The sequence below is a fragment of the Zingiber officinale genome, chromosome 9B, assembly GCF_018446385.1.
Source record: "Zingiber officinale cultivar Zhangliang chromosome 9B, Zo_v1.1, whole genome shotgun sequence".
Taxonomy (NCBI): domain Eukaryota; kingdom Viridiplantae; phylum Streptophyta; class Magnoliopsida; order Zingiberales; family Zingiberaceae; genus Zingiber; species Zingiber officinale.
The window spans coordinates 98,444,490-98,470,317 of NC_056003.1; the positions used below are offsets into that span (position 1 = coordinate 98,444,490).

At 37.9% G+C, this 25,828-nt stretch overlaps 1 protein-coding gene across 7 annotated transcripts; it reads left to right on the top strand.

Moving 5' to 3' along the window:
- Positions 1-2,020: 2,020 nt before the first annotated feature.
- Positions 2,021-25,129, top strand: LOC122023620 (CCR4-NOT transcription complex subunit 11-like). 7 transcript variants are annotated; one of them, XM_042581835.1, is made up of 10 exons: positions 2,021-2,335; positions 19,888-19,990; positions 20,071-20,224; positions 20,300-20,437; positions 20,599-20,670; positions 20,742-20,815; positions 20,899-21,041; positions 22,720-22,798; positions 23,281-23,394; positions 25,068-25,129. In XM_042581835.1, coding segments are annotated over exons 2-8 (603 nt in total). In that variant the 5' UTR covers positions 2,021-2,335; positions 19,888-19,988; the 3' UTR covers positions 22,740-22,798; positions 23,281-23,394; positions 25,068-25,129. The 7 variants fall into 7 exon arrangements, with proteins under 7 accessions (XP_042437769.1, XP_042437767.1, XP_042437770.1 ...); XM_042581833.1 differs by lacking the exon at positions 25,068-25,129 and having other exon boundaries at positions 23,281-23,605; XM_042581836.1 differs by lacking the exon at positions 25,068-25,129 and having other exon boundaries at positions 20,899-21,000; positions 23,281-23,605.
- The last annotated feature ends 699 nt before the right edge of the window (positions 25,130-25,828 follow it).

The following is a 25,828-nucleotide window of genomic DNA, read 5'->3' on the forward strand; positions in this document are numbered from 1 at the left end:
TTCGGATAGGTTTTCTAGGTCTTGCATGGCTCGCCACTTGATGGACAGAGATGGAATTTGGGGAAACAGAAAATTGGTAGAAGGGAAATGAAGAAAGTGTTGTTTCAAAGAGAGCACTAACAGTAGTAAATTGCACAAAAAATAGTAAGCATGCAGTAAACAGGTAAATAAAAGAGAGGTCGAGAAAATGTATTTCCGATTGAAGCGTCGGCGTGCCGACTGTGTTTAGAGAATTTATTACCTCCCACGGTGCAGAGGCTCTCCGATAAAATTCTCCAAAGATCCGACAACCGCTCATCCTCAGATTGCTAAAAACCAAGCCTCGGATAAGGAAAAATCGGAAAAGAAGAAGGAAGAGAGAGAGGGAAGCAGAGAGAGAATTCTTGAGTGTGTTTTGAACCAGGAACAGAGGCAGTGTATTTATACACTCTGAAGCAGTGCACAAAGCAAAGCGTGCGTCGCTTCCGCTTCCTGACGTGCGGGTGTGTTGCTTTCTCTCGCGCGGGATAGAACCAAACCGTGTGTCTCTTCCTCACGCGCGGGATAGAACCAAGCCTTGCTAGTGAACCAAAACTAGCAAAAACAAACCAGGCCGCCTGTAAGCGTGAGGCCCACGAGTGGGGGATTTGCACCCCCCTGCGCGCGATGATCGCGTGCGTCGTGCCCGGTTTATGGATTTCCGGCTCGAACCCCCCGAAACCACCTGATTTGGGCTCGGCCCGCGCATGCGTGTAGGTTCCCTCAACTTTGCTAAGCAAGGATGGAAGAGCTCCATATATAAGGCCTTCAAACCTTTCTTTGCTTAGCAATGTGGGACTAAATGCATACATCTATGCATTACAATAAGCAAAGAAATAGTTTGAATTAAACTCAAAACTCAACAATCCCCCACTAATTCAAATTATTTTGGTCGAAAAATAAAGACTTGTCCTGAGGCTTGGTTGCAATGAGCTTTTAGTGAAAATACCTTCCGGTTTGAATTTTCACCTAAGTATACCAATCTTATTCACATAGGTTTGAAGTGAACTCAGTCTTGAACTTAAACCTTTTATATGTGAAAATCAATTGGTAACAACTCATCATGGGCGACGGTTGAATCCTTCTGGGTTGGTGCATTACGGCCATGCCACCGAATCTTGTTTCATAAGTGCTAAGGAGAGTTGCCTAGACCCCCCACAGTTACACTTACATAGGTGAGTTCTCCAAGGATGTACTGCGAGCATCCTGTCATTAAGACCTTGAACTCATTAAGAGCTCCTAAGCTCATCCTTACTAGCAATCAAGCATCTATCTAGGGAAGAGACTATGAGATTACATCTCAATCAATTTGATGCTTACGGTTCACCCTTATAACTTATTTATACCACATTGAACCTACTTCTTGGGATCTCCAATCAGATATGTTGGGCTGCCGTTATAGATGAAACCAGGATAGGCCTCAGTCCCATTCCCTTACTGGATCTCTTGATTTTCTCAGAATCAAGTCCTTTAGTGAGTGAATCAGCAATATTATCTTTTGAACTTACAAAGTCCAATGACACCACTCCAAGAGACACTATGTAACGACCCAAAATTCCTCATTACAAGTCCTAATAGTACGTAAAAATATTTAGAAATACTTTAGAAATATTCTAGAGATTTTTAGAAATTTTCAGAGTTTTTTTATGTAATTTTTGGAGGCCGTTTGATATTTTTACTAAACGAAAGAAGTTTTGACAAAAATAATGTCCAAGCCAAGATTCGAACCCGTGACCTCTGGCCAAGCCAACTCTTAAGTGAATCCGGCTGACCAAGTGCCCAAGCAGGCGTTGCTGATTAAAGAAGGAGAAAAATTTATTTAAGCGGTAGTTAATAAATAGGAAATAAATAGGAGTAAAAGGGTTCAACTAAGGAATCGAACCCGCAACCTGGTCAAAGACTTAGCAAAGCACAGCTGACCAAGAATCCAAACGGGTGGATCTGTTTAAAAAAAGATAATAAATTTATTTAAGATAGTTAATAGAATATTAGAATTATAATAAGGGAACTTAGGGCTCGATAATTTCGGTGGCCGAAACCCTTTCTCTCCTCACCCCTCTCGTGGGACGGTGGCAGCTCGGGGGAAAACCAAAACCGCTCCTCTCCTGTTCTCTCTCGCTCGCGACGGCGGAGCTCGGGCGGAACCGAAGGCAGCTAGGGTTTCTCCTCTCCGGGGCCGACCAAAGATCAATCTGAGGTTCCTTTGCAGTCTCAAGAACCTCTCGTCGAGGAGAGCTCGTGGGCACGAGGAAGAGCTGAGATCTCGAGCTCGTCGAAGCCCTAGAAGTTGTTTCCGGTTGTGAGTCAAAGAACAAGGGTAAGTGCTTTCCTCACCTGCAGAAGAGTAGCTACGAACTCCGATTCAGTGTTTTCTTTGAGTTTTCGGAATGAGTTGAACGGAATTCATGATTTGTTAGGGATTTGGTTTTGTTTTGGCTTTCGGATTAGGTTGTAGGGAATTGTGAAATGCAAAGGATTCGGTCTGCTATTGGATGTTTGAATAGGTTGTACAGAACCTGTTTGTTAGAGAGTTAAAGATAGATTCAAGTTTCCTTTTCCTTCTTCCTTGCATATATGCTGTAACATGCTTAAAGATTTTGATTTACTGCCATGAATCTTGGTTTTTGACTTGTTCATGTTCTTCCTTGCTGCAATGAAGAGAGCTGCCCTTAAAGTTAGCATATCAAGCTTAGACTTCCTTGTTACATTAATTAGCATCTCATATTTTAACTGTTCTTTGTTATATTATTGGATATGACCGACTCACAATTAGCCTTGCGGTTTATCTTGAAGCTTGTTGCCATGAAATCAAATTTAGTCTATTTAGATTTGGAAGTGGGTAAATGGTTTAGTTTAGAATGGCTATGAGTGGTAATGCAGCCCCTTTTTCTCCCTTGCCGTGGCATTAAATTTCAGGTTTGGTGTAGTGCATTAAGATTCAGATTTGGGTTTTCCTCCTGCAGGTTTAGATTTCGGTTTGAACAACCCTCATGTTTTCCTTATTACCCTACTACTTGTTCAGATTTAGATTTAGGTTTTCATTATGTAGATTTAGTTTTCGGTTTGAGCTTATGGTTTAGTAAACCAGTTAGATCATGTTGTAACATGTTTAAAGATCTCTATTGCTCTATAAAAGTATAAGCTTTATATAGGTATCAAGCTTTAACAGATTCTTAGGGTGAATAGCTATGTTGTAGCATTTTGTTTCTTTGGTTGCTGGGGACCTTAAAAGGATTTAGTTTTGTGTTGAATAACTAAGCATGAACAATCCCTTTAGAGCTACAAGTGTAGATTTTTAATTAACATTCCAATGCAGATTTTATAAAGTTTACAAGTGCAGACCTTATTAAGCTTACAAGTGCAGATTTTATTAAGTTTATAGTGTAGGATTTTATTAAGCTTACAAGTGCAGAATTTTAGTATGCAGTATTTCAATTAGTTAGCATTTCATTCTACAATTCTTATAAATGACATGCTTAGTATTGCTTCAGTTTATGTGGGACTGCGATCCAATGGGTGGGCTCCCATAGTCGCCCCTAGGTTCAGATAACCTAGCTCTAAGTTCAGATAACCTAGTAAGAGCAAGATAAGATAAATCAGCTTATAAATCAGTATTTTACTTTTATCAGTGACACTGTGCTGGACTCTCAGTTGTCCTTGGGTTGGGCTCCCATAGTCGTCCCTAGGTTTAGATAACCTAGTATGCTGGACTCTCATAGTCGTCCCTAGGTTTAGATAACCTAGTAAACCCTACTAGATTCGGGACTAGCTACCTCGGGTCTAGTTAGGGATGCGTGCATAGCAAGTACAATTGCCGGGCCCATCAGCAGCTTGATTATTATTTTTATCTATTATGAAAATAGTTTTCAAAACTTCACAAATCAGTTACATGAATACAGTTCAGTTAAACTTATTATTCTGAAGAATTAAAGTATAAGTTTTTAAATCAAAAAAATAAGCTTCACATAAGTTTAAAGTCCAGCAAGTTCAGTTTTCATTTATGCTAGCGTGTTTGTTTAGATTTGCTTTACATGTTTAGCATTCCAGTATGCTTTGTTTCTTTTGCTATTAGATGAGCATAAGTAGTATTTCTTTCTGAGCATTCAGTTTTAGATTTCTTCCAGTTACATGCATATTCGAGTTTTGTGAGTTAGATAGCGCTTACTAAGTAATTTTGCTTATAGTTGCATTTCCTCTTACTGCAAATAAAGGAAAGGAAAAGTTATAGCAAATGAAGGCGACAAGGAGGTGCGGATGGATGTGTGATGCCAGGACTATAGAAGCTTTGGGATTTAGCATAAGAATTTATTAAGATTGTCATTTATTAAGAATGTATTAGATGAGTCATTTAGTCTTCCCCTGCTAGTTAATTGTATGTTTTGAGTTTAGAGTTTTAGGTATTCATTACTTGCATGATGATTTAAGTAGAAGTCATAAAGTCCAATGACGCCACTCCAAGAGACACTAACTCACGAATAGACTTTAATCTTATTCGTACATGTCTCTTCTGTTTCTGGTTATACTTGGAGCTTCTAATCTGAGCTATTGTTGTTTGATTATCACAATGTACTGAAATAGAAGGTATTGACTTTATCATCAGAATTTTGAAAGAAGACCCTTAAGCCAATCGTCTTGATTATTGTGGTATCCAAAGCACACAATTCCGCCTCATATGTAGAGCGGGTTATAATCGTTACCTTGCAATCAGCCTCCAAGTGTAAAGACATAACGAACGTATTTACACTCGATGTTATCGACTAGCGTCACTATATCCCTCCAGGAATCTCCCATACCAAGGATATAGTGCCTTTTAGGTATTGAGTACTGCGATGCGCTCGTCGGACGGTGGTAAACTCGATTTCGTTATAGCGAAAAAAATATCAGTTCTGAATAATTTGCTAAATCATTAGACTACTATGATTCATGAGTATCTTAATTGAGACACTGCCACACCACTCTTATTCTTGTGGAGAGTTTTGAAGGATCATAAGATTTAACTTGGCTATAGTCATATTTCTCTAATACTCTCTCAACATAGAGTGACTGAGAAATTACTATTCCATCAGTTGAACGAGTCAACTACAACCCTAAAATCATATCAGCACAACCCATATCCTTCATATCAAACTTACCACATAAGAGGGCCTTAGTCTCATTAATAATAGAAAGGTTAGAACAAAAAATTAGAATATCATCTACATATAAACATAAGATAATACAATTATCACCTTTCATTTTAGCATACACATATTTATCAGAGTCATTCATTTCAAAGCCAAACGATAGCATAGTTCTATCAAATTTTTCGTGCCACTACTTTGGGGCTTGCTTCAAACCATAAAGAGATTTGACTAACCTACAGACTTTATTCTCATCTCCAGAGACTACATGTCCCTCGGGATCGATATATATCTTCTTGAGATCTCCGTTTAGGAACGCCGTTTGACATCCATGGACCTCAAGATGATATATGGATGCCAATGCTATTAACACTCGGATTGTAGTAATTAGTAGCAGGAGAATAAGTGTCAAAATAGTCGATCCCTTCTTTGTTTGAATCCCTTAGCAATTAGGCGGGCTTTGAATTTATCTATTGACCCATCGTGTTTTAGTTTTCTCTTAAACACCCATTTACATCCTATAGTACACTGGGAGTAAATCTACCAACTCAGTGGCATTAGAGATAATAGAGTCCATTTCACTTTTAATGGCCTCTTTCCAGTGTTTAGCTTCAGGAGTATGTCACAGGGTCACCTTCTATATTATAGGTGATAAAGTCCTGGCCTAAATCCGTAGACACACATTGTCTCTTGCTCCTTCTCAGTTCTGTATGCTCACTAGATTAATCTAGTCTAGAGTGACTTGAGGAAGGTGTACCTTCTACGAATAATGGGGCCTCTACGGAAGCAGACATATCTCTAGTAGGAATATCAGATATAGACTGAGGTGTTTTTGTCTTCATAGGAAATATATCCTCAAAAAATGTAGCTGTTAGAGTGTATACTAAAAGCCTATCTTTTGGTATAAATATTTATCTAGAAATAAGAATCACATTGGTCAAATGTTTACATTTATGATAAATGTAGTTGCTCAATTAATTTATATTGTAGATAACATGGTGTGTGGTGTCACACACAGAAGATCATGTTATTGGTTCCTTATAAATTATAAACAGTAGCTCACGACCAAGATGGAAAGGAACAAACTATTGGAAGGTCGTAGTGTAATTAGGTATTAGTTTATCTTAACTATATAATTACACTAGTACACTTAGAGTGTATTGAGTAGGACCATTTGAGGTCGTTCCTTTTATACTGACTTTATGAAGGAACAAAGACCTCAGTTATTATGGAGTGTGTGCTCTTAATCATATTATAAGCACGTATATTTGATATTTATTTCTTTAATTTATCGATGGGTGAGATTTAGTTCGATGAATCGATAAGCGATAAGTTGGGAAATGATATCACTTATAGTGTGTGTTGTTGATTATAGAAGAAGCTGTCCTAGTAATCTGGGTTGAGAATGTCCCAAGAGAAGCTCATAAGGTGTCATGTTAAACCCTGCGGTGGACTTAGTCCGACATAATGATGAAGTTGAGTGGTATTACTCTTGGAGCTAGATATTAATTAAGTGAGTTGTCGGTAACTTAATTGGTGGACATTGTTATCTTAAACACGGGGAGACTAATAATAAGGAGCCCAATGTAATTTGGGATTGGTGCGAGATGATAATAGTTCTTTAGTGGAATGAATTATTATTGATGAAATTAAGTTGTGTGTTCGAAGCGAACATAATTTCATCGGGAGACAAAACCAATTCCTCCTCTCTCCCTATCGTAGCCTCTAGTATATGAGATTTATACCCACCGCATACCCACCTTCTTACCCATGGGTAGCTAGCTTGGAACCCAAGCAAGGCAAGATCAGTGGATGAGTCGTGTGTGGTGGCCAACTTGGGTCCCAAGCTTGGGTGGTCGACACTAGAATATTAAAGGATTTTTATTAAAATTATTTCTTATGTGGATATCGTGATTTTAAAGAGAGTTTAAAAATAAAAATTTCCTTTTATAGCTTTCACAAAGATTAAGAGAAGAGATTAATCTCTTTCCTTATTTGTAGTTTAAAAGGATGATTTTAATTTTGGTAAAACTTTCCTTATAAATCATCTACATGTTTAAAAGAGAGTTTAAAATTTGAAATCTTTTCTTATTTGTTGATTAAAGGAGGATTTTAAATTTTAAGAAACTTTCCTTTTTAATTATGATTTAAAAGAAAGTTTAAAATTAATAATTCTCTTTTATTAGTTTACAAAAGATTAAGAAAAGACTTGATATTTTCCTTATTTGTAGATTAAAGAGATTTTAATTTTTAGAGATAACTTTCTTTTTATCCAGTGTTTAAAAGAAATATTTTAATTTATTAAATTTCCTTTTATAAACCAATCGTGAAGGGATTAAATTATTGGAGAAATTTTATAAATTTCGGAAATAAATTAGGAAGTTTTAATTCTTGTTTTAATTAAAACTTTCCTTGATTTGAGGCAATTTTGTATTTGAAAAGAAAATTATTTTAATTAAATAATTTTTCTTTTCAATGGAAAAAGAATTAAGGAAATTTTATTAAATTTTCCTTATTCACCAAAGGATTATAAAAGAGGGGTAGAGGAGGTTTCAAGGCCACTATTCTATTTTTCTTCCTCTTTTCCTTGGTGGTGTGGTCTTCCTTCTTCTCTTCTTCTTCTCTTTGTGGCCGAACCTCTTCATGCTTATGGAGTTTTAATTGGTGGCGGATCTAGCTTGAGGAAGAAGGAGAGAAAGCCTACATCCTTGGTTGGTGGAAAAGATCTTCATCTTTTGGAAGCTTTGTGTGGCCGAAATTTGAAGAAAGGAGAAGGTGCTTTGGTGGTTTCTCGTCTCGGAAGATCGTTGCCACACAACGTCCAAGGTAAGAAGATCTAGAAGATCAAGAGGTTTTTCTAAAGGTATAACTAGTATTTTTCTTTCCGTATCATACTAGTTATTTTAAGTAATACTAAATACAAGAGGCATATGATTCTAGAGTTTGAATTTGTTTTCGATATAATGTTCTTTTGTTTTTTTTCCTTGTGATTTGATTGTTCTTTGTTTAACCTAAAGTTATTTTAGGAAATTAAATATTAGCTTTCCATAAAAGGTTTTGTCTAGTCGGTAGTGGTTGCTCCCATATCGAAGGTCGTGTGCCTCTGGCCGTCGATCGGGAACCAATGGAAATTAATATTTAATGAAATTAATAACTTAAGGTGACTTGGGTCGAACGTGTTAAGTTCCGCAGGAGATCCAAGTCAAAACCTAAAAGAACAAATAGATTAAGTTTTGGATCAAACGTGTTAAGTTCCGCAGGCGATCCAAAATTTAATTTAAAAGAACACATGGTAGCTAGGAAAAGGTTCAGACCTTTGTACAAAATTTTTGTACAGTGGAACCTCTAGGTTTTCCGAGTAGCAACCAACAGTAGCATCACGAAGTTCTACAATAGTATTTGCATCTATTCCAGAAATTTCAGATTTAATAATCAGAAACCTATATGCAATACTATTTTGAGCATAACCCAAGAAGATACCATCTACGGTCTTTGGACCAAGTTTTTTTCCTTCTGTGTTCAGGTACTAGTTGTTGGGACCGAATATGTAGTTAGAGGGGGGGGGGGGGGTGAATAGCTCGTCGCGTGCTCGTCGTTGGCGTTGCTTGTTTCTTCAGAGATGTGCAACGGAAATACAAAGAAACAAATGCATACAACGCTAACAAATGGATTTTACTTAGTATCCACCTCACAAGAGGTGACTAGTCCAAGGATCCACACACGCACACACCCTCCACTATGAATAACACTCCTTTATGGTAACTACCAAAGGTGGAGAAGCCCTACAATCTCTCTATACAAGAAGAAAGCAAAGGGAAAATAGATACAAGAAATATCTTACAAGATAATCAATGAAAACCCTAACCCTAACTTTTCTTCTTGTTGTGTTCTCGCCTCTTGACTTGGATGTCTCATCAAGATCCTTCAAGAACTGGCGATCTGAACCTCAAAGAGTTGCTGTGGAGATGCTGGTGAAGATCGGAGATGAATCAATGAAGTTCTGCCGAAGAAGACGCATACCAACGGCCTTTATTTGCGCCAACGGTAAGATCCCGATCGATTGGATTGCTCCCAATCGATCGGGGAGGCTTTGGATCGATCAATGGATCGATCCAGAGCGCCTTTGTGCTCTTTGGAATAGCCTGGATCTATCGGTGGATCGATCTAGAGCTTATCGCGACAAATCGCGCCACCCCAATCGATCCACTGATCGATTGGGGTCTCTGGATCGATCCACTGATCGATTCAGAGGCGTTCTGTGCGCTCTGTGACTTGCCCACTCGAGGCTTGTCGCAGGGACCTTCCCAATCGATCGGCTGATCGATCCAGACTTGATTTTTGCCCAAAACCAAGTCCCAAGCCCCCAAACCAACATCCGGTCAATCCATGACCTGTTGGTTCATCATGCCTAACATCCGGTCACCCTTGACCTATTATGACTCCCTCACCAAGTGTCCGGTCAATCCCTTTGACCCACTTGAACTTTTCCTCATCGTGCCAAGTATCCGATCACTCCCTTGACCTACTTGGACTTTTCCCTTCTTGCCAAGTATCCGGTCAATCCCTTTGACCTACTTGGACTTTTCTTTCTCGTGCCAAGTATCCGGTCAATCCCTTTGACCTACTTGGACTTTCACCAAATGTCTGGTCAACCTTGACCCATCTGGATTTCCCCGTGCCTGGCTTCACTCACCACTTCCCTTTTGCCTAGCTTCACTGGGACTTCTCTTCTGCCTGACTTCACTCACCAGGACTTTCCTTTTGCCTAGCTTCACTCACTAGGACTTCTCTTCTGCCTGACTTCACTCACCAGGACTTTCACCTAGCTTCACTCATTAGGATTTTCTTCTGCTCGACTTCACTCACCAGGACTTCTCTTCTGCCTGGCTTCACTCACCAGGACTTTCACCTAGCTTCACTCACTAGGATTTTCTTCTGCCTGACTTCACTCACCAGGACTTTCACCTAGCTTCACTCACTAGGATTTTCCTTCTGCCTAGCTTCACTCACTAGGTCTTTCACCTGACTTCACTCACTAGGATTTTCCTTCTACCTAGCTTCACTCACTAGGATTTTCACTTGGCTTCACTCACCAGGATTTTCACCTTCTGCCTAACATCCCAGTTAGGACTTCCCAGTCAAGTATCTGGTTAACCTTGACCTACTTGACTCTTCTTCAATCAACCTGATCAGACCCTGATCAGAGGGGAATTGTACCAAACAATCTCCCCAAATGAACAACTGCACCTGCACTTGTCCATATTATCGAAGTCTTGTATTGTCAAACATTGAAACCCAAACCAAGACTCAAGCTTGGTCAACCAGGTCAACCTTGACCTGAGGGATATTGCACCAACAATCTCTCCCTTTTTGATGTTTGACAATACCTCATTTAAGTTAGGATAATTCCATAGCCTCAACTTTCTTCATGCCACTAGGTAATGAAGGCGTAAGTTAAACCCTATATTTTCCTACTAAGAAGGCAAACTCCCTCTTAGATAATGTAGGCCTAACTTAAACCCTACATTTTCTCCCCCTATTGACACACATCAACAAATTCACTTGTTGAAAATTTTCCCCTTTGAGACTCTCCCCCTGAAGAGTTGCTCATCATTGTTCACAACTTCACTCGTTGTGATCAACACGATAATGAAGGTCCCATACCCTTCATTATCGACACATTCTCCTCTTGAGCATATACCACTTGGCATGTTACACCTTAAAATGAAGATGTCCACTCTCCATTTTAATCCAATGCTCACCTCGAGCATTTTACTAAAGAAGGTTAACCACCTTCCAAGGTAGTCAAATAGTTACTGTCTTTAAGTACCTCTCCCTAAAGACATGGTCGTACCTTTTGTCATGCACCAACAATGACTTGGAATTCCTAAACCTTTAGGAAACCCAAATTTAGAAGTTTTGAGGTCAAAAGTTCAAAATTTGAATCAAACCTCAACCTAAACTTCAATTTAGTCTTCGACCAATCAATCCTTGTTTCGAGAAAACACCGCTTTTATGTATACAAATGTATTTTGAGGGTTAGGAATGGTTACCTAGACTAAAATAGGTTCAAATGCTGAAAATAAGCTTTCCCAATTAAAATCGATTCGAGTTGGGTTCCAATCGATTGAACCAACAATCGATCCATCGATCGATTCAGTCTTGATCGATCGGTGGATCGATCCGGATCTTCTGGATCGACTCTCCTCAATCGATCGCCTGATCGATTGAGACCCTTCAATCAATCGGGTGATCGATTGAATGACTGATAGTTCTGAAATTCACTTGCTGTGAATTTCAGAAACCCCTAGAAAAATCTACAAAATTCCAAAAATCGTGAAAATTTGTGTAGACATTATTTAGAGTATACTTTATCATGGAAAAATAGTTTTCTATGAAAATACATCATATTTTCAAAGATTGACACAAACTTGAGAACTTGCAAAAACTTTAGTGTTTTCTTCAAGTTTGTGTCTAACTATTCAATGGTGATTACTATCAAAAGATAACCTTCACCAAGGTTTTCCAAAATCATTTTAAAAACATTTTCAAAACAAATATCCCACCAGGTTCCTTGGGCTTAATGCACATGACTTGTACATTAGCTTTCCCAATGATGGGAAAACACATAACTATGTGTTTTGATGAACTTAAAACTCAAAGAAATGCACTAAATCAGCATGTTGAGTTTTGTTCATCATCCTAACATCTCACTTGTATCTAATGTGTACTAAAACACATACAAGTCACCTTATAGGTCTTTATGAGATGTAAAATTTGGTTTTGCCCTAATCTAGGGATCATGCATATCTATCTAGGCATTTTATGGATATTGGACATCTACCTAGGATGTCACTTGTTGAAACCACTTGTTGATAAATGTCATTTGTTCTTAATTTTAAGGAAATAAACATAATGCATGATAATGTTATGACATACATCAAAAAGAAATAATTTTCAGAAGAAAATTTCCTATAACTACATGATGTATGTATGTCATGACATGATATTTTTGTATTTTCATAATAAAACATGAGTGCAAAAATAAAACATGATGTCATGGCATATAATGGGCAAACAATCATTGCAATATTTAGTATAAATAAAATATACCTAGATTATCTATCTAAGTATCCTTAATCTTAGCTAATCCTAAAACTTAAACCCTAGATTGCCCAAAGTGCTTCAAGAAAGTGCCAAAACCTAAATTGGCATTTCTAATTCTCTTTATTAATTTATGCCAATTGAAATTAAGCATATTTCTCAAGTGTTGGCATATTTCATTTTTCTACAAGAGTAGCACTTTAAATTAAGGCTTAGATTTACCTTAAATTACTAAGAAAATATCAAAGTCTCAACTTGGTATTTCTTATGTTTTCCCAAATTATGCCAATTAAGATTAAAATCAATATCTTCAATTTTAGCACATTTTACTCTTCCAAAGAGTAAATGATAAATCTATTTCATTTTCAAAGGTTAATGATAACCTTGAAAATGCTCCTTGAGTGTCAATTTCTTCAAAGTTGGGTTAACTACCCTTCTTCTTAGAGTTGACACTCTCTAACCCATCTATGGGGTAGAGAAAATGCTCTTAGGAACCCAACACCTATTGGTGCTCCTTGGATGCTCTAGGTATTCACTAGGAATAACTTCCCTAGATACTTTTCTAGTGACCTTGTTTGACTTCTTAGAAGCCTTGGTCACTTTTTCTAGGTCAACCCTAGGGATTGCTTCCCTTGTGGCCTTGTTTGTGACTTTCTTAGACTTCTTAGAAGTCTTAGTCACATTTGTTGTTGCAAAGATACTTCTAGGGATAACTTCCCTTGTATCCTTGACTTGACCTCTAGACCTAGGGTTGGTTCCATAGCTATATGGAACCCTATGGTAAGAAATTACATCCTTCTTGGTTTTAGGTTTGTATCCCAAACCCTTATGACCATTGGATGACCTTTGTAGTACTCCTAGACCTAGGTTTTGCTCATTTTGCCCTTTTAGGATATTTTCCATCATTTTTAGGGTCTTTTCCATTTTATCAAGCCTTGACCTCAATACTTGATTTTCTTTCCATAAGTCCTTAGTTTTTGATTTTTCATTAAGTCCATGAGCATTTCTATTTCTAGGCTTATAACTAAAATCCTTAGAGTTATTGCCTAAATTCTTATCTACCTTTCTAACCCTAGGTGTGGTAGTTTTAGCATGAAAAGCTACATGATCTTCCTTAACTTTATCATGCCTCATATTTTCATGGTAAATAGCATTGAAATGATAAAGACTTGACTTGACATGCTTTTTACCATTGTTCAAGGGAATAGGCTCAATAAAAGTTACCTTTCTTTTTACCTTGGAGGCTCCCCCTTGAATTGAGCTTTCTCCTTGAGCCTTGACCACCTTCTTCCCCTTAGGGCATTGACTTCGGTAATGCCCTTTTTGTTGGCACAAGAAGCACACAATGTGCTCCTTGCTCTTCTTTGTTCGGGGGTGGTCTCCACTTGGTAATTCTTCTTGGCCAATTTGGGGCACTTGCTCTTGTAGTGCCCATGTTCCCTACACTCAAAACATATAATATGATTTTTATTATTAATTGAAACATTATACCTTCATGTGTAGGGAGGGCATCTTCTCCTTTTGTTCCGGAGGTAGAAGCTTGCTCTTGATCCGATAGTGATACTCCTCCAATAGATTTGACTTGACTTGTGGAGGTGGAAGCTTCTTCATCCTCTTCTTCTCTTGACCCGGATGTGGAGGCTTCTTCTTGCTCCGGGGTCAATGATATACACTCCCCCTCAATCCTAGAGGTGGAGGCTTGATCTTCTTCTTCATCCTCTTGTACATGAAACAAGGAATATGCTCCTTCCTTGCTCTTTTGGTTGCATTCCTTTGAGGATGAAGCTTCTTCTTGGACTTCTTCTTCGGAAGTTGAGCATCTCTCAACTTCGGAGTCCTCCTCTTGATCTTGCTACAATGAGTCGCCCTCTTTGGATTCCTCTTGATTAGGTATAGTGGAGGGGATCTCATGAACTTTAGCCAACTTGCTCCAAAGCTCTTTGGCATCTTCATATTTTCCAATTTTGCATAGAATTGTGCTAGGCAATAAATTAACCAATAATTTGGTTACCTTGTCATTTGCTTCGCACCTTTGGACTTGCTCCGGGCTCCATTTGCTCCTCTTGAGAACTTTGCCCTTTGAATTCTTGGGAGTTTCGAAGCCTTCCATTAGAGCAAACAATTGCTCTATCTCCATCATAAAGAAATTTTCGATTCTTGATCTCCAAGAATCGAAGCTTGTCATTGTGAATGGTGGAGGCACCCTTGTGTTAAATCCAAGTCCATCTGAATCAGATCTCAAGTTGAGCTAATTCTTCGACTTTGATAATTCTTGCCCAACTTCTTCACCCTCAGCTCTTCTTGTTATGTTTCTTCCGACGATTCAAGAGTGTCCTCGCCCGATACCACTTTGGGACCGAATATGTAGCTGAGGGGTGAATAGCTCGTCATTCGCTATCAAGGCCATTGTTTCTTGAGTAAATACAAAGAAATAAATGCATACAACGCTAACAGATGGATTTTACTCGGTATCCACCTCACAAGAGGTGACTAGTCCAAGGATCCACACACGCACACACCCTCCACTATGAATAACACTCCTTTATGATAACTACCAAAGGCGGAGAAACCCTACAATCTCTCTATACAAGAAGAAAGCAAAGGGAAAACAGATACAAGAAATATCTTACAAGATAAGTAATGAAAACCCTAACCCTAGCTTTTCTTCTTGTTGTGTTCTCGCCTCTTGACTTGGATGTCTCTCCAAGATCCTTCAAGAACTGACGATTTGAACCTCAAAGAGTTGCTGTGGAGATGCTGGTGAAGATCGGAGATGAATCAATGATGTTCTGCTGAAGAAGACGCACGCCAACGACCTTTATCTGCGCCAACGGTCGGATCCCGATCGATTGGATTGCTCCCAATCGATCGGGGAGGCTTTGGATGATCAATGGATCGATCCAGAGCGCCTCTGTGCTTTCTGGAATAGCCTGGATCGATCGGTGGATCGATCCAGGCTTTTAGCATCCCAATCGATCCAGCGATCGATTGGGTTCTGGATCGATCCACCGATCGATCTAGAGGCGTTCTGTGCGCGCGACTTGCCCACTCGAGGCTTGTCGGGGACCTTCCCGATCGATCGATCGATCGGCACGCCCAATCGATCGGTTGATCGATCCGCCGTTTTGCCCAAAACTAAGTCCAAGCCCCAAACCAACATCCGCCAATCCACGACTGTTGTTCATCACCTAGCATCCAATCATCCTGGACTGCTAGGACTCCTCACCAAGTGTCCGGCCAATCCCTTTGACCCACTTGACTTCCTCATCAAGTGTCCGGTCACCCTCGACCTACTTGGACTTTTCCTTCTCAAGTATCCTACCAATCCTTCGGACTTTTCTTTCTCGTGCGAATATCCGGCCAATCCTTCGACCTACTGGACTTTCACCAAACGTCTCGTCAACCTCGACCCATCCGGATTTCCGTGCTCGCTTCACTCACGGTGACTTCCCTTAGTCTAGCTTCACCACTCAGACTTCTCTTACGACTTCACTCACCGACTTTCACCCAGCTTCACTAGAATTTTCACCGCTTCACTCACTGATTTTCTTACTGCTCGACTCACGGGACTTTCACTTCACTAGGATTTTCCTTCTGCCTAGCTTCACTCACTAGGTCTTTCACCTGACTTCACTCACCAGGATTTTCCTTCTGCCTAGCTTCACTCACTAGGTCTTTCACCTGGCTTCACTCACCAGGATTTTCACCTTCTGCCTAACATCTCAGTTAGGACTTCCCAGTCAAGTATCTGGTCAACCTTGACCTACTTGACTCTTCTTCAATCAACCTGATCAGACCCTGATCAGAGGGGAATTGCACCAAACAATCTCCCCAAATGAACAACTGCACCTGCACTTGTCCATATCATCGAAGTCTTGTATTGTCAAATATTGAAACCCAAACCAAGACTCAAGCTTGGTCAACCAGGTCAACCTTGACCTGAGGGATATTGCACCAACACTAGTACCTTTGCAAGGCACCCCCGCACTTTAAGGTATTTCAAACTTGTCCTCCGGCCTTTCCAAAGCTTATATGGACTTTTATCCTTAGACCTCATGGGGACTCTATTTAACACATGGCATGCAGTGTATAGAGCTTCCCCCCACATGAAGTTGGGTAACCCAGAACTGCCTAACATGGAATTAATCATATCTTCAAGGGTTCGATTTTTTCGTTCTGCTATACTGTTGGATTGAGGACTATATGGAGCAGTTACCTCGTGAATTATACCTGCATCTTGACAAAATTTTTGAAACAGGTTCGAGGTAAACTCTCCACCCCTATCAGACCTTAACCTCTTAACAGTTTTATTTGTTTGATTCTCAACTTCAGATTTAAAAATCATAAATTTATCTAAAGCTTCATCCTTAGTTTTCAGCAAATAAACATAACAATAACGAGAGTGATCATCAATGAAGGTAATGAAATACCGTTTATGGTCTCTCGTTATTACACCGTTAAACTCACAACAGTCAGTATGAATCAATTATAAAATATAGAATTTCTATCAACTGATTTGAAGGGTTTACGGGGTTGTTTATATTGCACACAAACTTCACATTTTTTCTTATCATTTATAGCATGCTTAGGAATCATGTCTAAATTCATCATCCTTTTTACGGTATTAAAATTGATATGTCCTAATCTGTCATGCCATATATCATAAGACTCAATGTTATATGAACAACCAATATCAGTAGATTTATTTAAGGTAGCATTTTCTATATTGAGTTTAAATAAACCTTCATTAAGGTAACCTTTTCCAATAAAGGTTCCTAAATGTAATATTACAACTTTATTACATTTAAAGTTCAACTCATAACCAGCGCGGACTAACTTTGACCCGCTAATCAAATTCCGACGGACCGCTGGAACATGATGTACCTCATGCTGTGACAGGACTTTTCCAGAGGTGAACCTCAGGTCAACTTGCCCTATCCCAAACACCCTGGCTGCCGAATGGTTCCCCATGGTCACGGAAGTGCCTTCAATTACCTGATAAGTAAGGAAGGCAGAGCGATCAGCACAACAGTGCACATTAGCACCTGTATCAACTAACCATTCATTGGGTTGATAGATTAAGTTTAGTTCGGGTTTGAAGGTAACAAACCTATTGCTGGTGCCGTCACTAGCAGCCACAACATTTGCTTGTGCCTTGGTGTTGGACATATTGCTCTGGTTTTTCTTCTTAGGGCAGAATTTGGCATAATGTCCAACTTGTCCACATGCCCAGCACGGCTTGGTTCCATTTTTCTTTTGAATCTTTGGTTTGGGTTTCATCTTGTTCTTCATTTTCTGATTTTTGAATTTTTTCTTGTCAGATGAGACTACTACGTTTGCCTTTGGAATAAAATCTATAGGCATTCTTTTATCATCATCTTTATGTTGCTTCCGATGTTCTTCTTCGATATTTAAGGCAATCATCAAATCTTCTAGAGAGATTTTACCTCTCCTATGTTTAAGAGTCATGTCAAAATCTTCCCAACTCGGAGGCAATTTTTCGATGATAGATAAGACCTGAAATTTTTCAGGTAATGACATATCTCCTTCAGCAAGACCATGAATTTGAACTTGGAATTCATGTGTCTGCTCAACCACAGATTTGCCTTCTACCATTTTGAAGTTTAGGAATTTTGCCACAGTATACTTTTCTAAACCAGAATCTTCGGAGTTGTATTTTTTATCCAAGGATTTCCACAGCTCTTTAGCCGAAGATGTTGAGCAGTATACATCAAATAGTGCGTCTGAGAGGGCAGACATGATCCTCCCATGGCAGAGATAATCCCTTTGCTTAAACCTCTGTAAGGCAGAACTATAGGCAGGTTCCTCTTCATCAGGTAAAGGAGGATCTATTTCTATAACGGAGAATAACCCTAGTGTAGTAAGCCAAAATTCATCCGTTGTTGCCAATGTCTGAAGTTTTGCCCGAAAAATCTTTCGGGTGTGGCACTAGCCTCATCAGACCCCGTTACCCTATCATTTATCATGTCTACTGATGCTTACAATAAATTTTCTAAAATTGTTGTTTTAAAGAGAGCACTAACAGTAGTAAATTGCACTAAAAATAGTAAGCATGCAGTAAACAGGTAAATAAAAGAGAGGTCGAGAAAATGTATCTCCGGTTGAAGCGTCGGCGTGCCGACTGTCTTTAGAGAATTTATTGCCACCCACGGTGCAGAGGCTCTCCGGCAAAATTCTTCCAAGATCTGACAACCGCTCGCGTCGTCCGTAGGTGCACTCCAAGACGAACGTCGCACTCGGACTCAACCTCAGATCGCGGAAAAACCAAGCCTCAGGATAAGGAAACTAGAGCACATAGAGAGGGAAGAGGAGAGAGCAGATTGCTCGAGAGAGAATTCTTGAGTGTGTTTTGAACCAGGAACAGAGGCAGTGTATTTATACACTCTGAAGCAGTGCACGAAGCAAAGCGTGCGTCGCTTCCGCTTCCTGACGCGCGGGTGTGGCAAAAACAAACCAGGTCGCCTGCAAGCGTGAGGCCCACGAGCGGGGGATTTGCGCGATGATCGCGTGCGTCGCTCCCGGTTTATGGATTTCCGGCTCGAACCCCCCGAAACCATCTGATTTGGGCTCGGCCCGCGCATGCATGTAGGTCCCCTCAACTTTGCTAAGCAAGGATGGAAGAGCTCCATATATAAGGCCTTCCAACCTTTCTTTGTTTAGCAATGTGGAACTAAATACATACATCTATGCATTACAATAAGAAAAGAAATAGTTTGAATTAAACTCAAAACTCAACAGAAAGTTCTTCCTTTTTGTTTTGATTACTGATTGAAGTTTATAGTTGTTTTACACATTGCCCGTTTGATTGTTCTTCCCATTTCCATGAGCTTCTTGGCTTTTTGTTCTGTTCCATGTGAATGGAGTAGGTTTCTTGTGGTAATTGCTCAATAAACTTTTAATTTTGTTCCCATTTGTCTAGTATTGTTGGTCATTAGCTGGAGGGATATTAAATTGCCTAAGCCTTTAAAAATGAAATATTCTTTAGTCTTAAATGTCATTTCCAGGAACAGCATCACGCCTTAAGGCTGCTCCTAGTAATGCTGCCTTGTCTTTTTTGATGGGCGATGGTTTTTGCCAGTGTATTTTGATGGTTATGCAATTCAAAAAAATACATCGCTTTATACAGTTTGGTAGTCATTATGATCATGCCATTTCTTTTATTTATTATGTGTTTTTTTCTGTTATACATCTATAAAGCTCCTTCTTGTTGATTTGATGATACTATGATAACACAGCTGTTAGGTAGAACACTAAAGAATAATATTTGTCTGTAAAAAATTTTCATATGATATCAACATTTAGGGCTTGTATTTATTTTGAAATATCTATGAATTGGGGTGGTATATTATTAAAGAAACTTTAAAACCTCTAAATGCATGATTATGTTAACCAATGATGATTGATTAGGAAAAGAACCAAACATTTTTCCATCCAAGTTAGTATTGTTAATATTGATGGAACCTACAGTGTCAAATATGAACACCGTAGGCTTATTTTCTTTTCTTAAAAAGAATTTGAGTATATAATTCAAGTATTCAGTTTATATGGGGAGTACACTGACTCCAATTTGCATAATTTGAGTATATCATTTATCTATCCTAACTTATTACTTTTAAATTCCTAGATACTCAGTAGCTGCTCCTTTTTTGATAGCATTTTCCAAGCCGCATCCGTCAAAAATATTATTCCAGATCCAGATATATCTATCGGCATTGATGCTACTCCATGTGAGTATACAACATATCCCTCCCCTTGATATATATAAGAAGTTTCCTAGGAGCCTTGTGGTAATATTGCTCTATTTCAGGCCAAAGCTTTTCGCTGCAGGAACAAAACCAAGAATTGGTTCTGATGATAGAGGCAATGCTATATTAGGTTTAATGCAAAACTTGTTTGTTGAAGGATTGGGTCCACAATGGATAAGGCTTGCACCACCGATGCTCCCAGTGTTAGATGGAGAAGTAAAAAATTTCACCTGAGACCTTGCGTGTTCAATTATTTTCTCTAGTGTTATTAATCCGCAAATTCTTGTACAGCTTATATGGCTCAATCCTGACAGCAATCACGAGCTTTTGTGGGATTATGGCATGTGTGCTGACACCAGTCGAGGGGCTGCAGTGAGAGATTTGATTGCTAAAGCATTAAAAGGCCCACTTGCACCTGCCCAACAAGAGGTCATGTTCTTTTTCACGCTAACTAGGTAGCATCTGTTGGTCATAGTGGCCAATATTTCAGCTGTGCTCTATGAACATTACTAGTTGTTTTCCCTTCACCTATGCCAACATTTTCTGTATTAATGAAACAATATGGCCTTTCTTTTTGTTTCTTCTTGCAACAATTTGTGTTAGAACTTGCAAAGGATGCGAAACTCGTCTATCATTGTGGACTTACTCCTTCAAAGCTACCGGTTTGTATTATTTTCATTATTATGTGATTTCTCATTTCAAATTTTGTGATGAGATTAAATATGTTTTCTAGGATCTTGTTGAGCACAACCCACTTATAGTTGTTGAAGTTCTTTCAAAGTTGATGAATTCTCCTGAAATTTCAAAGTAATTAAGATCTTTTGATATTTGTGCCAGTGATAAATATGTGGGTGCTATGCCTGTTTTTCTTATCAGAATTTGGTTGACAGGTATTTCACTGTTCTTGTGAATATGGAAATGAGTCTACACTCAATGGAAGTAGTCAACAGACTGACAACTGCAGTTAATCTACCAACTGAGTTTGTACACATGTACATCACTAACTATATAGCATCTTGTGAAAACATAAAAGGTTCTTCTTCTTTCATTCTCAATGTTGTCACTTTTTGAAGGCATTGGTTTTGAATTACTAACTTATTACATCTGAAAAAAAATTTGTTTGTCTCTGAGCTGCATAGTATGATCATTTTCCTATAAAAACATTTTTAATTACAAAATTGTATTTTTCTTAGTAGCTCTAAATGATTTGGCATAGTTGTCTTAGTGATGATAAGCTTGATTGTTAAACAAAAAATTGAGATGAATTTATGGATTAGTCAGTCCAATGTCCTGCACATTCAATTGTGCTAGTGATGATCAATTTTGATGATCGTTAGGGAAGTTCTTGACTTTTGTGCTTACATCCCTTTAGAGGAGAAACCTCGTTTCTTTTTTACCTTTAATTTTTGGTAGTTTGAATTATTTGCCTTTTTTTGACACTGTGATCGTTTATTGTCAATCTCATCTTCTTTAGACTACATCCTTTCATTAAAATATCCATCTAAGAGACAACAACACTTGAAATTTGTTCCATTGTGCAAGTGATGATCAATTTTGATAATTGTTAGGGAAGTTCTTGACTTGTGTGCACCTATCTCCCTTTAGAGGTGAAACTTCGTTTCTTTTTTACCTTTAATTTTTGGCAGTTTGAATTGTTTGCTTTTATTGCCACTATGTTAGTTTATTGTCAATCTCATCTTCTTTAGACTACTCCTTTCATTTAAACATTGTTCCATGTTTCATAGTTGCTTTTGCTTACTATATCTATGTAAATTCCAGTTTTTCTAATCCAAAGCAAAGGTTGTCAGCAGTTATATTAGTTTTAGAATTTCTGAGTTCCCGCAGTTCTATGAATAAAGAAAAAAAAAATCTTTGTTACATTTCACGGTTCTTTCACATTTCACTTGTCCATTGTACTTATTTGTTTCAGCTAAAAATTTCTTAATTTTTAGGTGTATCTCTCATTTAGAATTTAATTTGTTAGGTAGCACCAAAACAACTATTGATACGTGAATCTAAGGGGACGGATACATTAAGCTTAATGCTCAGTTTTGGTTTTTTAGTGAAAGTTCTTATTTATGTTCATCTTATTCAATCATGTTTGTGATGCTGTCTAATATTTGCCACTTTGAACTACTGACATCTTAGCATGTATCCTCACCATCTTCATCAAACATGATGTATTTGTACTAACCATTTGGGTTCAACTACACAGATCCCAATGAGACTAATGGCTAGTTTATTATTTCCATGTTTGCCTTATCCAGTCATCACTGCCATTATCGTCAACATTGTCGTCACTAAGCCAATATTTGTTTAAACTATTTGGAGTTGGGTTGTGTTTCTCTGAATGATACAATCCTTGATTATTAATAATATTAAAATCAATTAAATTATTTTTTATATTAATTTAATGTTTTCTTTGGCCTTGTACTCCGTACACCTACTCTAATTGATAGAACTCTTAATTATAGATTGCTCACTTTTGAACACGCACTTCACTTGCATCTTAATATGCATGTTAGTGGAGCATACAGAATTTTTTACTTCTACACTTTAGCTTGTTTTTCCATTGTATTTTGCTGTTTCAGTGTATGTTTTCATTTTAAGGGGCTATACCTTTTATAATGTTGGCAATTTGGTTCCTGAAGTTGTTGTCTATTTCTAATGGCTGATAAATTCTAGCATTTTATGTTCTTTTCCATGGTCAGGACAAGTGCATGCAAAATAGACTGGTGAGGTTGGGTTGTGTCTTTCTACAAAGTCTTATCGGAAACAAGATAATCAACGGCAAGTTTACTTTTGTTTTTTTTATCATGCTTACATGCATTTCCAACTATTAATTTGTTTGGAGTAATCAAATGTGCTACAAATTTTTTATAATTATATGGAACTCTTTCCTTGAAGGGGGGCTTGGCGCAACATTAAAGTTGTTGCCATGTGATCTAGATGTTCGAGTCGTGAAAATAACCACTTGTAATATAAGATAAGACTGCATACAATAGGCTTAGTGTTCCCTAGCTATAGTTCTTTGTCTGGTGCCACATTGACTTGGCTTGGTGATTCAGGATGGAACTCATGAATCCAGTTGGAAAATAGATATATATCAGCATATTACTTATATTACTCACGTTGTCACAAGTTTATTTCAAGATGAGGCTACCTAATGACTCTGATAACTAAATTCTAATTCTGTGAATTAAGATTCTATTCTATTCTGGGCGGATTATTTATTTTTGTTGACACGTTTGTCTGTTTGTTGTGATATGCAGTTCGTGATCTCTTCATAGAAGTCCAGGCCTTCTGCATTGAGTTCTCGCGCACCAGGGAGGCTGCTGGCCTGTTCAGACTTCTCAAGACTTTAGAGTGATCATACAAATTCAAATGTTGCTTTCTCCCCATTTTGTACATCCTGCCCAACACATTCTTGCCGAGTGTTTTGTGTTTTCTTCTTTCGTTCATGGACTTTTAGGATCATTGTGCGATAGACTTTTGTATCATGCTGTTGGTCCATAAGCTTCTTGAATTTGGAGAGTACAACTTAAGCGATGTCACACACCATGTTGGAAAAAGAAGTCATGTTTCATGCATTCTGTAGATGAAGTGTCTTCTCTCCATTGGTTCTGTGTATGCTTGAGTTCTACTCCCCTCTATTTAATTCATGCTTTAACTCTTAGCGACATGTTAGACTTAGTTTAAGTTAACACTGTACTTAGTGCTCCAACAACTTGCAGTATAAACACTACTACGATGCAAACGGATGGTAGATTTGTATTATAGTAGTAAAGTTTGAATCCTCTAGGATTCATGCACTTAAGGAATAAATTCATAGGAGACCGTTTAGTATTATGATTTATCTCCTTTCCACGGCCGGGGGTGGATAGTGGAGGAGCATCTGATATGAGCATTCTCATGTTTTCTGCATCATTACTATGACCTAAACTTGAAGTGATGATGATTGTTTTCTTATAAAATCATGTTATATATGTACCTATCCAAGTTTCACTGAAAGAACTATGAGAGCCTGGCAATGGTGTAGTGGTAAAGCATCTTTTAAATTTTTTTAGGCATCTAAAGATGAAGATTTAGTTTTAGTTTTGATGAATTAGCAGATGATTTTTTTTAATAAGCAGTTGATCTCTTTGTGAATTGTTAGATGATGACCTTTTGTATCCTATGAGTTGCTCTACAAATTTCTTGTTTGTTCTCTCCTTATGGTTTTCATCTATATGCCATGACTCAATCTTGTTTTCCCTCCTATCTCACAACCTCCATGTATATAAGGTGGTAAGGATGAGTTTACATCTTTAACATTTTACCTAGCATTTTTTACCGTCCAAGGAATATCTGATATCTGTTGGGATGCCCTAAATTCTGTACCTGTGTTTGTTTTATTTGCTAGTTTAATTTCCTTGTCTAATCCTATAATTTATTATTTTTTCTTTTTACAATTACATTTAAATTTTTACTATGTTGAACTACATACTTTGTTGATGACTCCTTGAGCATAATACTACTGAGCCAAAAGTACATTGGAAATTCATTGTTGATGACAAATTTTTATTTCCTACTTCCATCTTGTTGGACCTTGCAAGTATCATCGCGAATGACAATTATGATGCTTCATCAAGCTCAACTATGTTAATCTATATACATGTTAATGATTGCTTGAGAATGAAATGAAGAGCTTATAAAGGCATTTCGTGTATGATCCATAGTATATTGATATACTGCAGTTTGATTTCTTAATAGTTCGCTTTATATACTGTATGTTAGTTTGGTCAAACGAGTGACAAGGAGGTATAATTCTCAAGGAAGAAAAGATCATTCCTTCTTTTGTGTTGAGTATAATGGAATTTTGTCCTACGTGAATGGATGTTGTCGACTGTTTGTTGATACACACTGATTTGTATCGTTTTGTTTGACTTGTGTAGCATGAAACAACACCTAGTATCTGTTCTATCTTGTATTGCTTGTTTTCTAGGAATTCATGTCGTCATGTAAACTATAATCTAGAATTCTGGAATTTGACAAGTTTTGTTAAATTTTTCTCTTGCAGGTCGGGCAATTCGTGAGGCTTGAGTTTTTTTGATGCAAGAAGTGAGCTTTGTTAGGATGTAGCTTGCCTTGCTAATTTGTAAATTAAAAGCCATATGGAGAACAACAAATGGAAAACATGTGATTTAATGTATATGGAGAACAGTAATGGAAAACATGTGTATTTTGATGAGTAACAACTCATTTTGTATATTTTTGTATATGTGTGGCTACAAGATGAATTATATATGGATGTTTATTTTAGATTTAATGTAGTAAATATTTAGTTTTGTATTGATGGTTTACTTATATTAAAATAAGATTGGTTGTTTCGTATTAATGAACATTAAAGACAACAGTTAAAAATGTTGTAAAAACTATGCAAACCACAATGGAATTTTTTTGTAAAAAGTGATAAAAGACAACGGTTTTATCCGTTGTAAAATATATTAAAATTATATACCACAACAGTTTATAACTGTTGTAAAAAAAAAGCAAAGTGAGTAAATATTATCTACCACAATGGTTTATATCTGTTGTTAAAATTATCTACCACAACGGTTTTAAAACGTTGTCGTATCCTTCGTAAACAAATTTTGAGCATATAAACAACAACGGATAAAAATCGTTGTCAAATATCTACAAAGACAACGGATTCAAAACCGTTGTCATAGAGCAATACATTCTACAACGCCCTCAGTTACAACGGTTTTTTGACCCTACGACAATGGATAATATCCGTTGTCGTTTACAGTTTTGTTGTAGTGAAGATTTAGATCCAAA

Excerpts from the sequence above, each read along its gene's own strand:
- LOC122023620 (XM_042581835.1), top strand. Across the intron at positions 20,438-20,598 it reads TTGCACCTGCCCAACAAGAG|CAATTTGTGTTAGAACTTGC; the intron begins GTCATGTTCTTT and ends TTCTTCTTGCAA. Across the intron at positions 21,042-22,719 it reads ATCTTGTGAAAACATAAAAG|GACAAGTGCATGCAAAATAG; the intron begins GTTCTTCTTCTT and ends TTCCATGGTCAG.